At 42.0% G+C, this 16,954-nt stretch overlaps 1 protein-coding gene and 1 long non-coding RNA gene across 8 annotated transcripts in view; one reads left to right on the forward strand and one right to left on the reverse strand.

The window, feature by feature from the left end:
• Nucleotides 1-16,954, reverse strand: part of VPS13B (vacuolar protein sorting 13 homolog B) — a 383,695-nt gene that overhangs the window by 210,259 nt on the left and 156,482 nt on the right. For all 7 annotated transcript variants that reach the window (XR_013234028.1, XR_013234030.1, XM_077351820.1 and 4 more), the window contains exons 21-23: nucleotides 13,639-13,780; nucleotides 11,949-12,079; nucleotides 2,131-2,365 (exon numbers count right to left, since the gene is read on the reverse strand). Coding sequence is in view for 5 of the 7 variants with exons in the window: in XM_077351820.1 (XP_077207935.1) it covers nucleotides 2,131-2,365; nucleotides 11,949-12,079; nucleotides 13,639-13,780 (508 nt within the window). In the remaining 2 variants the exon portion in view is untranslated. The remainder of the gene's footprint in view (nucleotides 1-2,130; nucleotides 2,366-11,948; nucleotides 12,080-13,638; nucleotides 13,781-16,954) is intronic.
• LOC143844548 (uncharacterized) lies at nucleotides 10,425-12,261 on the forward strand. The gene is made up of 2 exons (XR_013234031.1): nucleotides 10,425-10,740; nucleotides 12,014-12,261. It is a non-coding gene; the product is annotated as an uncharacterized LOC143844548 (long non-coding RNA).

Genomic DNA, 16,954 nt, shown 5'->3' on the forward strand with positions numbered 1-16,954 from the left:
AGACGCGCTTCCTGTTCCTGCTCCCTTCGGCCTAGCCAAAGGACCTCCGTCTTAGAGGGGTTGAGTCTCAGGCGGCTCTTCCTGATCCATCCAGCCACTGCTTCCAAACAACTGGCGAATTTTTCTGGGGGGAGATCTGGCCGGCCATCCATCAAGAGATAGAGCTGGGTATTATCAGCGTACTGGTGACACCCAAGCCCATAACTCCGTACCAGCTGAGCCAGGGGACGCTTTTGGCTTTCAATCAGATGTTTGGGTTTTGTGCAATTTCTACCGAGAGTGAGTTCCAAGAACATTAGGTAGTAGTATATGGAATGATGAGGTACATGGCCATAACAGGATTCAACTTTTGTTTTGATCCATATACTCAGATTAGCACTAGCTTTACGTAAGTATCATTTATTGTGAAGAATATAAAACGAAATACAGGATCATAGAATGACCTGCACAAGGACAGTGCTGGCTTCAACCTCAGAGTATAAACAGATTGTGAACAACACATAAACCCCACGTTCTAAACCCTGGTTCTGATCGTCATGGAATCTGTCCTTCAATATGCTGAGCGGCTTCCTGCAGTCAAACAATATGGACCCAAGTCTTATAACACCGGGGCCATAACTATTTTTGTGCACTGATGAAGGGCTCTCTGCAGTTAGATATTCAGTACATGATTAGATCATATAATCCAACTAACACTTGTTTCCATTACAGAGAATGTTGCACAAAATAAACCACATTGTATCACAAAGAACTTGCCATTATCTCTGGCAATGGCTCCATCAACTTCACATCAGTGAAGCCAGTTTGGTATAGCGGTTAGGAGTGCGGACTTCTAATCTGGCAAGACGGGTTCAATTCCGCACTCTCCCACATGCAGCCAGCTGGGTGGCCTTGGGCTCGCCACGGCACTGATAAAGCTGTTCTGACCGAGCAGTGATATCAGGGCTCTTTCAGCCTCACCCACCTCACAGGGTGTCTGTTGTGGGGAGAGGAGAGGAAAGGCGAATGTAAGCCACTTTGAGACTCCTTTGGGTAGAGAAAATCAGCATATAAAAACCAGCTCTTCTTCTTCTTCTTCATCCCATGGAATAATGCAAAAAGAGAAAATGAAAGTACTGCAGGACTTTTTAGAGATTTCAGATGTGTATCACCTTAATGCACATTCTGTAGGGAAGACTGGGGTCCTACAACTTCAAGGGCTGATCCTTCCCTCCTTTCTGTTTTTTATCTTCTTCCCACTCACTCAGGTTTATTCAGAGAAATAAGACAGCCCTAGAATCCTCCATCATTGGACTCCTCTAGAGAGCGAGCAGCAACGAGGACCCTAATCCTCCCTGGGGAGCAACTTGGAGGCTGAGATTCCAAAGTGATCAATTTGTTTGATTGTTTTTGCTCACTTGTTTCTTGATCTCTATAGAGACAAATCCTCCTTCTAGCCTGGACATCTGACATTAAAACTTTGTGCCTAGGCCTACATATACCTCAGTTTCATCATTAATAACGCATAAGAATTTTTTTAATTTACTGTATAATAATTTTTAACTTATAATTCTAACTTACTATTTTCAACATTAGTATAATACTGTGAAAAGAATGAAGCGTGTTTCAGAAATGGAGACTAGTACTGTGAAATGACAGCTTGAAGAGATTAATATTTTTGGTACAGCTTATTGGTTCCTTACTTTGACAATCACAAAATTTTAAAAATGTGGCTACAGTATTTACTTTCTTCATATTAGGAACCGTTAACACTTCTTCTTAATAATAATAAATACAAAATACAGACAAAATGTATACCTACAGCTAACTCAAAAGGTTAAGAAATCAATGTATTTAAGGAATAATATTTTAGTAGCAAAGGCAGAGCTGCTTGCCAATGGTTGCCATCTAATGATACTGGATCAGCATATCATAAGAATACATTTACCAGAAGAGGCATTATTAACATTTCAAACAACGTACTATATAATTATAACATATTTACTATATAATTAAGACATATAGCATATTTTACAACACCAGCCTATAACAGTTGTATACATTGTTATGTTAAAGGCTGAGAAGTTACAGGATCAGGTATCAGAAAAAGAATTATGGCATATAATATTTCTTGAGAGTGAAATACTCTACCTTCTTCAAGAACTGGTCTTTGTACAACGAAGGGAATCTCTTGTAGGGGCTCCATGTACTTGTGGCCAGCACTCATAACCTTTACTTGGGGCAAGCAAAGAACAAGAGTTCCAGGCATACTGGCCTGCCCATGATACCAACTTCGGACAGTCCCAGGAATATCTCCAGAGACAATTGTACTAGGGGATGGCAGGCTGTCATTTGGAAGGAACACACAGCAAGACTGCAGTTCAAGCTGGAAAACAAACATACAACTGTAAAAGGAATCTCACAGGCAAACTATTGGAAGACGTATTTATGGTATCCATAGATATAAATATCACACAACAACAGGAGGCAAAGTCAGTTGTGCACTGACCGACAAGACAGCTTGAATTTAAAATCGGAGGCAAATGTTTTGCATTTCTGTTATTTCCATTTAGTAAAAGTAACACCTGAAGAGGTGTCCTTTCAGTCTATAAACTTGTTCAGGAGGAATGATTGGCACCAAAAAGTTGTATCTTCCCACACCTGTTGCCAGGAGACATGACTGATTCAGAAAGCGAGAGAAATCTGCCTCCTTTTGCAGTTCATTAGCATTCGCTAAGGATTCAGATCTGACAATTCACAAATTACTGCACACAAATAACCAGAAAAATACTTTTTTGGTCTTAAAAGTTGCCACTGGACTCACTTCATTATGCTGCTTCAGACCAACTTAACAGAAGAAAATAGCTCTGTTGTTTAAGCCCTCCATATTTACATAGCTACAAGAGGGTTTTTTAATGTAAATTCTAGCGCTTCTTCCTTGTGACCATTGTTTGACTTTCGGAAAATGTATCTGATCATTTTTTCATTACTGCAACACAATGCTGATGGCATCTGCTGCTCTTTATTTCTGATCAACTTGAAACGAATGTACACACATTACACACGCACTGTTACATAGGAAGTCATATCTATACTGGTGAACCAGATCCCATTTGATACAATTTGTATTCACAGAGCAAACTGGAATTCATTGTGGGTTGCCAACCATGACTGCGCATGGACAGGTTATCTTTGGAGCCATGGCTGTCCCCTAGACTGTCCTTCCAAGAGTGCCTCACAAGGACACTAAATCTATTGAAGACTGAAATACTATAAATAATGTGCCTGTTTGATAAACACGACCTTGATATTAATCTCTATTCCAGTTTTGCTTAGATAAGCTGACAAAGATTTACTGTAGATAAATAAACTGGATTTGGAAAACTAAATACATTGCCACATGTAGTCTTGTGTTTGTTTCTGATTTTAGGGCTATTTGGAGTTAAAAGACAATGTTAATTACATCTTTGATAAGTATTTATTGATCCAAGTGTACAGAATGTACTTTAAGCTGAAAAAAAAAAGAAACAGTGAATTTTACAGGTTTATGTGTTCTAAGGCCCACTGCAATTATAGTTGCGGTAACACAAGTCTATTGTGGCTCATTAGCAACTGGTCGCATGGTTGCCATATATAATCAATAAGGATAAGGATGGGCATGAACAGGAAAATTCCAGATTGGTTCTGGGTGTTCTTGAACCAAACACCCACATTGAATCTAGCCCAAAGCTCCAAAAAGAACCTTCCAGTTTGGACCAGTCCATTTTGCTTCCCGCTCCAAGCAAGGGGAAGCAAAAGGGACTGCTAAAATGGCTGCCATGCATTTCAAGATGACAGCAAATGTTGTTGTTGTTAGGTGCAAAGTCGTGTCCGACCCATCGCGACCCCATGGACAATGATCCTCCAGGCCTTCCTGTCCTCTACCATTCCCCGGAGTCCATTTAAGTTTGCACCAACTGCTTCAGTGACTCCATCCAGCACCAGAGTTCAAAAGCCTCCGTTCTTTGACTCTCGGCCTTCCTTATGGTCCAGCTTTCGCAGCCATACATTGGGAGTGCCCAATTTGCTCTCTCCTGTTTAGAAGGCTATTTCAGGTGGAACAGGCTTCCTCGAGGGAAGCAGAGGGTGGATAGCCATCTGACAGAGAGGCTGATTCTGTGAAAGCTTAAGGGGGTGGCAGGTTACAGTGGATGAGCGATAGGGTTGTGAGTGCCCTGCATAGTGCAGGGGGTTGGACTAGATGACCCACGAGATCCCTTCCAACTCTATTATTCTATGACTAGATATTAAGCCCGCTGTGGGCAAAATACAGCGGGCCCTAGCATGATGGATGGGTGGAGGGATGGGGTGAAGGAAGGAGGAAAAGGAGAAAGAGAGACAGAAAGACAGAAAGAAAGGGAGGAAGATAGAGACAGAAAAAGAGGGAGAGAAACAGGTAGCCAGAAAGAGGCAGATGGAAGAGAGGGAAGAAGGGAGAAAGGGAAAAACAAAAGGAATGCTGGGAGGAAGGGAAGGAGAAAGGGAATGCTGGGAGGAAGGGAAGGAGAAAGGGAATGCTGGGAGGAAGGGAAGGAGAAAGGGAATGCTGGGAGTAAGGGAAGGAGAAAGGGAATGCTGGGAGGAAGGGAGGAACAGAGTAAGGTAGGTGGCCTTGGGACCTTCTGCTGGGCCCAGGGGCAGGCTTGGCTGCCCCAGGGCCCGGCAGAAGGCTCGGGACGGGGGCGGCGGGCTTTGCGGCCTACTGCCGGGCCCAGGGGCAGGCTCGGCTGCCCCAGGGCCCGGCAGAAGGCTCGGGACGGGGGCGGCGGGCTTTGCGGCCTACTGCCGGGCCCAGGGGCAGGCTCGGCTGCCCCAGGGCCCGGCAGAAGGCTCGGGACGGGGGCGGCGGGCTTTGCGGCCTACTGCCGGGCCCAGGGGCAGGCTCGGCTGCCCCAGGGCCCGGCAGAAGGCTCGGGACGGGGGCGGCGGGCTTTGCGGCCTACTGCCGGGCCTAGGAGCAGGCTCAGCTGCCCCAGGGCCCGGCAGAAGGCTCGGGACTTTGGGAGTGGGCTTTGTGGCCTTCTGGCGGGCCCAAGGGCAGGTGAGCCTGCCCCAGGGCCCGGCAGAAGGCTCCCTGGGCGAGGGGAAGCCGGCCGGAGGACTTACCGCTGGGGAAGGCTTCTTCCTCTGAGCGGCAACTCCCCAGCCGGCCCAGGCGAGGCTGGGCCAACCAGCCAATGGGGAGCCGCGCTTTGCGCGGCTCCCCATTGGCTGCTTGGCCCTCGAGTGACACTCGGAGGGCCCAATCAGGAGCCGCTTCGCGGCTCCTGATTGGGCCCTCCGAGTTTTTATCCCGGACAGGGCCCGCCCTAACTCCTCCCCACTTGCCCTTACTCCTTTATTCCTCCCGCTCCTCCGGAGCGGGGGGAGGGTTAAAGATTCTAGGTTGTCAGCAGAAGGGCACACCTGTCAACTGTTAGATTTAAATGGCTGATGGCTTAGAAGGGGGGGGGAGTCAAATGGAGGATTTAAAGGGATTCCAGTCGCAAGCCTGTTTGGCATCCCCTCATTTCTAAACAAGAGGGAACAAAATCAATCACAGAAATGGCTTGCAGTCATTGTAGCCTGACAACAGGGTAGGCACTTCCATCTGCTATCAGCCTGAAATGCCCCACAGCTGAGAAAACACACAAACTTCCTCAACTCTCTGCCTTCATCACCTGTTTATACCTACAGTATAAAAGTTTAGAGAACACTAGCAGTTTGGATATCTTTTTCTGTAACTTGATTGCATCAGAAATACTGAATAGTAAGGTATGATAATAATTAAAATAAAAGGAACTGAGGCCCGACTTGATCAGAGCAAATTTTAATGTCTTAGTTGGATGTAACTGTCATCAGCATATCTGAAGCCAAACTTTGACTGATGGACATATTGCACTTGCTCTAATTTTTACCACCAAGCATGAAATGCATGAAAAAATCTAGGAAAATCTTGATCTATGGACTTGGCTTATGCTGCATTTTCTTCCTCGTCATGAACTTTTGGCCAAGAGTATCACCACCGGGAAAAAGGGGAGACAAGGTGCAATTTCCCTTTGCCAGTCACATTATCGGGATTTCAACAATGTGGTAAGCACTCTCCCCAACCTAGTCCCTTTATTGGCCAGGCATAGGGGCAAACCATAGAAAAGAGGCTCCCAGCCCAGCCTCCCTGACAGCATTCTATGTACCCTCTGTTCTGTTATCTAGTACACTTTATCTGGCAGCATACATGGTTCTCCTGTCTTCATTTTACCCTCACAACAACACTATAAGCAGGGTGAGACTGAGAGAGTGCAACTGGTCCTAGGATGACCAGCAAACTTCATGGCAGAATGGGCATTTGAGCCTGGATCTCCCAGACCTTCGTCCAACACTCCTCTAACCGATACATCATACTGGGTTCTTCTATATTTTGTCAAGGGAAAGCAAGTACTCCAGGAGTTGCTAGCTGCATTCATTTGTATTTCATCCTCCCTGCACTGCTACCTTTAAGTGCATGTAGTCATGTGCACATCTGTATGTTTGTGTGTGCACATACACACATACAGAAAGTAGAATATGCTCTCTGGAAAACCTATAAAATAAACTTACAGTAAAAAAAGAATATTACTTCTAAATTTTTATTAGTGGTTAGATTAAATGAGAATGTGTCACCAATCACTTTATTGATAGGTATACTGCTTTAAAATATATGTAATCAAAATATCTCAAAATTACATCAATTGCAAATATTAAAGCTATCAAACAAATCTTTTTACACTTAAAATATCTATTAGACTGTATGTCTAAAATTGTGAATTTAATGTGAAATGTGACTGATTTATATAACTGAATATAAATCTCCAGCAGTAAATCTTACATTAATGTAAGGATCTGACAATCCAAGGGAAAGAAAATGAAGTAATCTGCCAGTAAGAAGTCCTCAAGCTGGGGGTCAGATCCTGTTCATGGAAACCATCTGGTTGGGACCCTCTGAGCCACACCAAACACAAATGATCTTTAAAAAAAATATCCTATTCATTAATGCATCACAGCTGCACTGAGTGTTACTTCATTTTTCCATGGCAACATCCTTTCTGTTTCAAGGATCATATTTCAGTTTTGGTAGCAACGCGTTCTTTTGCCAATACTGAACATACTTGTGCATTAAAGACAAGGAATTATTACAAATTCTTGAAATAGAATCACCTCCTATTTCGATTACGTTAGGGGTTGTGCTTTCTATGCAACGCTCACCTAACAACATGCCAATAAAGTACGGCCAGTTCTGCCTGAGGAAAAATCAGAATATATAAGAAAAACATGGTACTTCTTGGGTTACGTTTTTTAAAAAAACAAGTAGCACACTGTCAGAAGTCCATGCATTTTTAGATTGAGTTTACTCAGTATAATTTTAAGTTCTACAACAAGTAACGTTTTGTATTTCTTTACAGTAAATGATTAAATGGTATTATATACTTTTATATAGTACTTTGCTAAGATGCTGGACTTGTATAATCTCAGTGGTTTCTACAACAAACCTGTAAGTCAAGCTCGAATTTTGATCCCTATGTTATGGATGAAGAGCAAAGTCTAAATCATATCTCAAGCCAATATCTGAACCAGAACTTCATAGCACATTTCATGGTTTTAAATACATTAGGCCAGCTTCACTTGGATGACATAAACCGGGTGAGTGTGTTATGGACTATCAGGTTGTTTCCTACGTATGGCAACCCTATGAATTAATAACCCTCCACTAATGTCCTGTCTTTAACTGGTCTTGCAAAATGATACACTTGATAGATTTACTCCATTAGAATTATGTATTACTAGTAGTAAAGCCCGTTACATTATGTAATGCAACGGGCGATAGTTCATGATTTGGTGTGGGTTTAGTGCCTCACTTGGAAGCTGGCAACCCTAAGAGGAAGTCTCTCTGTGCACAGCAGTCTTCCACACCTAGGTAGTGTGGAATTTCCAGAACATTAACATACGCCAGTCGGGCAACCCTCTCTGCAATGTTTTCTTGGCCTGAAATAGGTCAGGGGGTGCTATGGGAGTGGTTAGGTGGCTGCAAAGGCATTTTACACTTTTGAGGCCCCACTTCCAAACCTCAAGGAATATTTGCAGACCAGGGACAGCCAACCTCCAAGTAGGGCCTGGAATTGCTGGTGGGGGCTCCCTGGCCGGCGGCCTGATGCGGCGAGAGGTGCGAAGCGTCTCTCACTGCGTCAGGCCGCCATGTCCCGTGTGCCGGCGGCCTGCAGGCTCGCCGGCACGGAGACCATAATCTAGCGCCCGCTGTATTGTGAGTACAGCGGGCTTGATTCCTAGTTATTTAATAATCCAAGTAGGAGCAGCTGGGCAGTAGGGGTGAAACTATGAGCTTTGAGACAAAGATTCTCTCTGGATTATCTGTAGGCATCAGCTTCTCCATGTTCCACAAGGCCCTAAAGCTAACAGATGCTGCAGACCTAGCAGGAACAACTGTCATTATGTAAAAACTATAGGCCTATTCTCTCTATAGTCATAGGAATACTGATGGTGTTTTTTTCTTTTGAAGCTTCAGCAATAGTGTGTAGAAGAAATATATTAACCAAGCAGGGCATTAGGATCGGGTAGAGAAAGAAAGCAAACAAACAGAAAATATGCCCTCTGTGTCTTATAAATGCCCTTTATAATCTTTTACATACATTAGTGCACGTATAATTATTGCACTAGAAGCCAATCTTGGCAGAAATGCATGGCACAAATAATGGTGGGAAGGGCTGTCAAGTCACAGCAGACTTATGGCGACCCATGTGGTTTCCAAGGCAAGAGATGTTAAGAGGTGGTTTGCCATTGCCTGCCTTTGTATAACAACCTGCTATTCCTTGGAGATCTCCCATCCAAATACTAGTCGGGACTCACACAACTTAGCTTCCTGGATCTGATGAGACACTAATACTAGTCAAGTCAGAGCAAGGCATAAATACACTAAATAAATCAAATACTGAATGGATATAGTGTCCAATCAGGTGGAATTTCACAGATTAAGAGCAGTAAGATAAGTTTAGAATGGAATGCGAATAACATATTGCAGAGCGAGGAACAAGACATCAAGTGATTAAGAGCATCAAAGGGGTAAATAGGAGATCAGACAATGGAAGCAGGGGAGGAGGCAAGGAAGAATCAAAGAAAGGGAGCAAAAGGTGAAGCAACAAATAAACTTTTGTGCGCAGAAGTCTGCGTTCTTGGATACTAGATGCCTGCCTATGAATAACAGGAAGCAGAAGACCAACAAATGCAAGATGCAGGCTCAGGATTTGCTGAAGGGTACCAGGATAGCCTCTTGTGGCGCAGGGTGGTAAGGAAGCCGACATGCTGTCTGAAGCTCTGCCCATGAGGCTAGGGGTTTGATCCCAGCAGCCGGCTCAAGGTTGACTCAGCCTTCCATCCTTCTGAGGTCGGTAAAATGAGTACCCAACTTGCTGGAGGGTAAAACAGTAATGACTGGGGAAGGCACTGGCAAACCACCCTGTATTGAGTCTGCCATGAAAACGCTAGAGGGCGTCACCCCAAGGGTCAGACATGACTCGGTGCTTGCACGGGGGATATCTTTACCTTTACCTTTGCCAGGATAGCCAGTTAGAACATCTGAACAGAGTATATGTGAAACTTGTCAGTCAAATGTGAACTTATTTGGTTGGCACTTGTATTATTACTCATGATTTATTCGTTTGGTTGAAATGTGGATATTGTTTTATTTTCGCTGAAACTCAGCATTAACTACCAATTAAAAAGAATGGTGTTTATGCTTCTTTGGGATGTTTAACAACTCTTAGTACCAGGAACACATGAACAGTGAATGCTTCCCTCCCCGCATTACAGTTGTCAAAAGGAAGGAAAAAGGAAAGAAAAGCCTTTTGCACTTTAGTACGGAAGTATTTTTCACTGACATCCTAACAGCTTACAGAAAACCCCGTCAACTGGGCTGTTACGCACAACACTACTGCGGGCCAAAGGGGCCAAGGCTAAGTAAATACCAGCCTTGGTTCCAAAAATACACTCCCCTGGTGTTTTTGTTCTAAACACTAACTTCAAGTAAAAATAATTAATCCTTTCATGATTCTGAATTATGAAGAAGACCTGATTTATCTGTTGACAACTCAAGAATTTTTTTAAGCTGCATTTGCCCTCCGAAGGTATCCGAACACTGCTGTCAAAGTACGTTTTAGAAACTTTAGACCAGGGGTAGTCAAACTGCGGCCCTCCAGATGTCCATGGACTACAATTCCCAGGAGCCCCCTGCCAGCATTCGCTGGCAGGGGGCTCCTGGGAATTGTAGTCCATGGACATCTGGAGGGCCGCAGTTTGACTACCCCTGCTTTAGACCACAGTCACAGAACTATCTATGAGACCTGCAGAGGTCTGTCTCGCTGACTACAATGGACAAAGCTTTTAAGTCGCTTCAGGTTTGCATTTCTATATTTAGGAACTGACAATGGAACGTGAAGAATGCTATGCCATTTTTGAAATAGACTGCACGTTACATAAAAGAATGGCAGCGACGTGATAGTGGCTCCCCGTAAGAACAGCAAATTGGAGATAGCTATGGAAATACAGACATCCTCCCTGCAGCTTCTCCCGCCCCTTTAGCTTCAGCAAAATCTTCACACAACAGAGGTTTTGCAGAGTAATAGGAGCAGCAGGAACTATATAACTTCAGCTAGAGCTAATCAGAGCCTACCAACATCCAAAATCATTATTTAAAAGGTAAGGTGACCAGATTGTCCCACTTTTGGAGGGACATCTGGGGGTACCTGACAAATTGTACTTATGTTGAAATTAAAAAATATATATGTTACAATACTATTTTTGCGTTCTATGCGTTCTATAAAACTTTTTGTTGCTCCATGTAGACCAAATTTTTAATCAAGAAACCCCCCCCCCCCCCGGTCAATGGTGTCCCGCTTTACCAATGTTAAAATCGGGTCACCTTATTAAAGGGGGTCTCAGAAACCCAGCTGAACCATGGCAAACATCTTTGTAAGGAACTGCTTAGCTGTAGTTCTGAACTATGTTCTGCTGCCTCACCCCAACATGGTTACCCACCAGAATCTCAGATGAACTGAGACAAACATTGTCTTTGCTGCCATTTTGTAAGGGCTACAAGCTGGAACTTTTTTAAAGGGCCTTTTGGGTCACTTAGTTGTACTATACTGGGTCAGTTTGTTGGGGCAGGGACCTTTAAAGGAGCAGTATTTGTTACAGCTGCCAGCTGTTTTTAAATTGTTTGGTATTTGTATGCTGTCTTGTTTTTAAAGAGAGCCATTTCTGTGCAGTGGTTAAGTGTGACAATCTCTAATCTGGAGAGCCGGGTTTGATTCTCCACTCCTTCACATGCAGTCACCTGGGTGACTTTGGGCTCATCGCAGTATTGTTAGAGCTGTTCTTACAGACCAGTTCTGTCAGATTTCCTTCAGCCTCAGCTACCTCTGTCTGTTGTGGGGAGATGAAGGGAAGGCAATTGTATGCCACTTTGATACTCCTTGAGTGGTGAAAAGCGCAGTATAAAAAACAATTCTTCTAAATATTGTTACTCACCTAGGGTCCCATTTGTTTGGGAGAAAGGCTGGTGTATTAATATTTTGAATGATGAATGAAGACTAATAAAAAGTACCCAGTGCTGTGTGTTTAAGAGGTCACACTAACTCCCCCCCCCCAACAGAAGAGCTGCAGTATCATTGCTTGACAATATTGCCTCCTGACAGGGGAGGTGTATTTATGACTAGGATATGTGCCATTTTATTTCTGGCTTTAACAGAAAATATTTTTCACTATCATTGTAAGTGGCCTTGAATCATAAGGAAAGGTAGAATATAAAAGTTTGAATAAATGAATAAGTAAATGTAACACTGAAAACAGATGGGAAGGAAAGAAGAAAGTAAATCAATGCACTTATCAAATGTTGGACATCTTACCTGAAGTGTAAGGCGTTTGACTGCGTTCCACACTACTCCAATAAATTCTTTCATTCTTTCCTCAGGACTTTTGCTGCAGCTTTCAGAAGAGCTCAGCATGGCTTTCACTGGAACTGATAAAGGCCGAGATTCTTCAAAACAAAACAAAATGAAAAAGGTAAACAGCCGTCTTGAATGGGCCATACTTATTCTAAGGGTCCTAATCAAACTACAATCTGCTGTAACTAAATCCCAGTGAAAACAAGTCATAACTAATAAACTTGTTGGCGTCAAGTTTGAGCACAACAGAAAATAAAGGATTTTGGTTTTCTAATACTCGTTGTATCATATTTTCATTTCCACAGTTGTTTTAACTCAAGCAAATTCTCACAAAATATTCCATGAAATAAAACTCGGACATTGGCTTCCAATTAGAGAAATTGCATTAGCAGTGGTATGCCACTGAATATTTTCAGCAATCAGATTTATACATTACTAACGTAAACAGTGCTTAAACTTAAAACGGCACCCCTTTTTAGAACCATAATAAACTGATTTTGATACTAATGGTTCCTGCACAATTTAAATTAAAACACTTACAGTTGTGAAGTCCCTTTAACAAATTATGGCAATTTCATAGTGAAAGAGTCAGTCATTTCAGTCCTGATTTAGATAAAGGTAGGCATGTAAGAAGCCCAAGGTGTCTAGTTAGCTTTGTTATATTGGATCATTTAATTCCTGGCAAGGCGTACAACTCAATGTTTTTGGTTCACTATGGGTACAATACACAATATACAGTACAGTAATATAATTAAAGAATAATAATTAAAGACTCTCCTGATCAATATTTATAGGTTTTTAAAATAATTGTGTAACAACAGCTAATTGTCCCAATTGATAAGGGTGCACATATCTGGCTAACTAATCATCTTATAATTTCATGTATAATTTTATGGGTGCACAAAGGTCTTTCTTGAGACAAAAAGGAGATGAAGCTGCTGTCTGTCACCTGAGCAGTACATTCAGTGGCATGACAGGCTGCCCTGAAAAACACTCCCATTGTAAGGAGAACTACAAGGATTTCAGTAATGTACATGCAGGTCTATAATGTATACTCCTGGACCATACATAATATGTGCTTCTGGATATGAAATCACGATTTAGCAACAGTAGTACAAGCCTTCACTTACTGCTGTTAATTAACCAGGTTGACAACAGAGTGGAAATGAGATCAGGTGCAAATTTCTCTTTTAAATTTGAGCTAACAGAGGATAAAAAGCCCAGTGCAGATAAGACCCATGTGTTCCACAAACAAACCAACTAACTTACTGTTTCGGACTTAACACTGCATCTCAAGACATATTAATAGCAGCAAAAAGAAAATGTTCTATTGCACTTATTAGATTAATAGCTATTTTTGGACCAGCTAACTGTCAGGGCATTGAATGCTAAAGCACTAAAACAACAACAAGAAAAACGAATCAAATAATTTGATCAACAAAACTGAAATTCTTTTTAGAAGCCTGCTAGAGGGCTGAACCTGGAATTGAAATTCTGACCACTGAAATTCTAGAAATTGTAAATGTAATTTCTCTCTCTCTACTAACACTAGAGATGGACTTCAACATATTACACAAGTGAACCTGCTGGAACACACATGCATTTCAAGAAGAGGAAGTGGACAAATGGCTAAATGTAAAGAGGACCATACCTGTTACCGTTTTTGTTTTGATAGGGCTGCTGGCATATTCTGAGGCTTGATTTGATTGCTGTTTAGCCAAAGGCGTGCTTCCAACTGATACCTCATCCTCTTTCTTCCTAGTTACTGGTGTCCCAAGAGAAACTGATCCAGACTGTCAGAAGAAGAAAAAACACCATTATGATGACTAATTCAGAAGCTATGAATAGCATATAGGAGAGGACACCATTCCACAAAAACTGCATTACAAGCCGTTATTTTAATACCCTAGGTTTCTAGGAAAAGCTTTGACTACACAACTACAGACACACAGCAACTATAACAATTCCTCCCTTTCCCAAATACCCTTTTTCTATTCATTTTGCTGGGTAGTACCTTTTCTTGTTCTTTGTTTCACTGTCTGACCCACCCAGTTGTTTAAATGTATATAGATACATGTTGAGCCAGTTTGAGGGACTGACTAAAATCCTTTTTTTGCTTTGGCACACGAGAGGCTGATGGTATTTCAAACTAACTTTGTTTTAACATACAAACAGGACTTTAAAACTGTGGAGAGACATTTCTTGGCAGTCACTGATTAATTAAACTTCTTTTTCTCAAAAATATGGTTTTGAAGGCAGGTACATTCCCATATTCCTTCTTAACCATTTGATTGAAGATCCTCCTTGATCCTCTCACTCAGCATAATTTCTTTTCATGGTTCTAAGTCCAATCTTAATGGTCATTCTTAACTACTACACTTAGAAACATAGAATTATAGAGTTGGGGGGGGGCATACAGGCCAATCTAGTCCAATCCTCTATCCAATGCAGGATCAGCTTAAAGTAGGGGTGGCCAAACTGGGGTTCTCCCCAGTTTCACGATGAGCCCATAGACAACTGGAGAGCCCCAGTTTGGCCACCCCTGAACTCAAGCATCCTCAATAAGTATTTGTCCAGCTGCTGCTTGAAGACTGCCAGTGAGGGTGAGCTCATCACCTCCTTAGGCAGTCAGTTCCACTACTGAACTACTCTGACTGTGAAAAACTTTCCCCTGATATCTAGTGGTACACATAGTTTAAACCCATCACTACGGGTCTTATCCTCTGCTGCCAACAGGATCGTTCCCTGTCCTCCTCTGTGACAACCTTTCAAATACTTAAAGACAGCAATCATATCTCCTCTCAACCACCCCTTCTCCAGGCTGAACATTCCCAGGTCCCCAGGCTTTGCTGCTCACCTACTAGTTGCTCTCCTCTGAACCTTTGCAATTTCATCCAAGTCCTTAATGAACACTCTCAACTCTACACTATATCTGAAGAAGTATTCCTGCATATGAAAGCTTATGCCCTGAATAAAACCTTTTTCGTCTTAAAGGTGACACTGGATGCAAACTCTCAAATGTAGAACTCCATTTAAATCACCTGTCACTCAAGGTTCTCAGAGCAGGTTAAAACATTAACTTTTTCCTATTACAGCAGTATGCCAAAGAACATTAGATATCTGAATTATTAAATGCTTTTACAGCCAGATTTATTGCAAGCTGTTCTCGTGTACTACTTTTTATTTATCAAAAATATTTTGACATACCATTTCCCAAGAAAACTTGGTTAAATTAATCAAAGTAAACCCAGTCATTGAGAAAAAGCAAAATATTCATTTCCAGATCCAGCCATGTACTCCTAGAAATCTATATCTAGAGCTCATCTTGAAAAGTAGCAGTTATAGCAAGGGTGAGGGGTAGGACAAAAATTTGCATCTAGCCCCAATCAGCTGGTTGACACTTCTGGTAAAATTCTGTGTGTGCAGCTTTGGAAGATGAATCATATAACTTATACCCAACTGTGTGTGAAGTTTTGTAGGGATATGTGCAGTGATTGGGATGAAGATCAGAGAAAACATAATAAAATAACAGAAACTATTTTTCCCTTCTCAGAAAACCAATGTGTGAAGAGGGTTTCCTAACTCATAAATGACCAAGGGCCATCTGTAGGTGCACAGAAACTCTGAATCTACTACAGACACTGAGGTATACACTGAATCACGCCAAAGGGATCTTTAGATAACAATACCTAGCATTGAGGCTTATATAATAAAAGGATACTGTTATATTTAATATTTTTCAGCTTTAAAAGTTCTCATCACCCCTTGACAGTCATAATGCAGTCATGTTTTAAAAATATCCCAGTATTTCAATTACTATTAGAACATAAAGATAAAAAGCACCTGAGTTAGGGAATTCTGAGTGTCTTTGTAATTACTCTTTTACTGGACTTGGAGCATCACCCAGAGAGATGGGAAGTAACAAACCTTTGCTGGGAAACAAGTATGTGTTGAGCGGGGTAAAGTGTTTTTAAAACATTCGCAATCAAAACCAGAACACAGTTAAATAGACCAAGACGGTAAGAAAACATATCAAACAGAATAAAGACCAGATGATGAACACCTTCCATATCCTAAAATGGTCTTAATAAAATACATTTGAATACACCTTTCCCCATCAGAAATCCCAAAATCTGGTGGGGAAATAGCATTTTAACAAATTCCTTACATATTTCAAGGAATGAAAAAATAAGTCTTGAAGATGACTCAAAAGTATACAGAAACTATGCTGGCTGGCATCATATCACTCAAAGTTCAGGTTTGCTAGCTCACCATGCAGTATTACGACTACAGTTATCAACCCGCCAGGAGGATTTGGTGGGGAGCAGAAGTATGCCAATGTTTTGGAGTCCTATCCCACTGCCATGTCACGAGGTCACTTCCATGTTTAGCTGGAAGTGACATACGCTACTGCGATGTCAATGCGTGTCCCCATTTCCCTTGTTTTCCCTCCTAAAGGTCTTTGAGGTGCTGGGGGTAGGAGGGTCACCAGGAGATCTCTTGATGATAACAGGAGACCCACCACTCTCCCCTAATTTGCACATTTGGATTGTTTAACTTTGTTTGTGAGAACATTTAAAGCAGGGATAACAGTGACTTAATGCAAGTAAGATTAGTACATAATGCCATAAAAATGCTATAATTGTGTAGATAGTTCCTGCCAGGCTGTCTGGCTAGGAGGGGGTGAGAATCAAATGACCAACACAATGAAAGAAAGGAAGACTGCGTGAGAAAGAGCTTGGAATGCAGTGTTCAGGCTGGATGAGAGGATATGATCAAGGGGAGATATACATAAATGTGTTGCAGAGTTTTTAAAAGAATGGTTCTTGGTAGATCTTTTTAGGTAAGGTAAGGCTAGCCTTGGCAGTAGGGTTGCCCAGTAATGCAGTTGAAACTATTAATTATAGGATTAGGCCGAGTTAGGTTTCTTGTTGTAGATTTTGAATTTATTCCTGTTTGACTGATCT

This window comes from Paroedura picta, chromosome 9, assembly GCF_049243985.1.
Source record: "Paroedura picta isolate Pp20150507F chromosome 9, Ppicta_v3.0, whole genome shotgun sequence".
Classification (NCBI taxonomy): Eukaryota; Metazoa; Chordata; class Lepidosauria; order Squamata; family Gekkonidae; genus Paroedura; species Paroedura picta.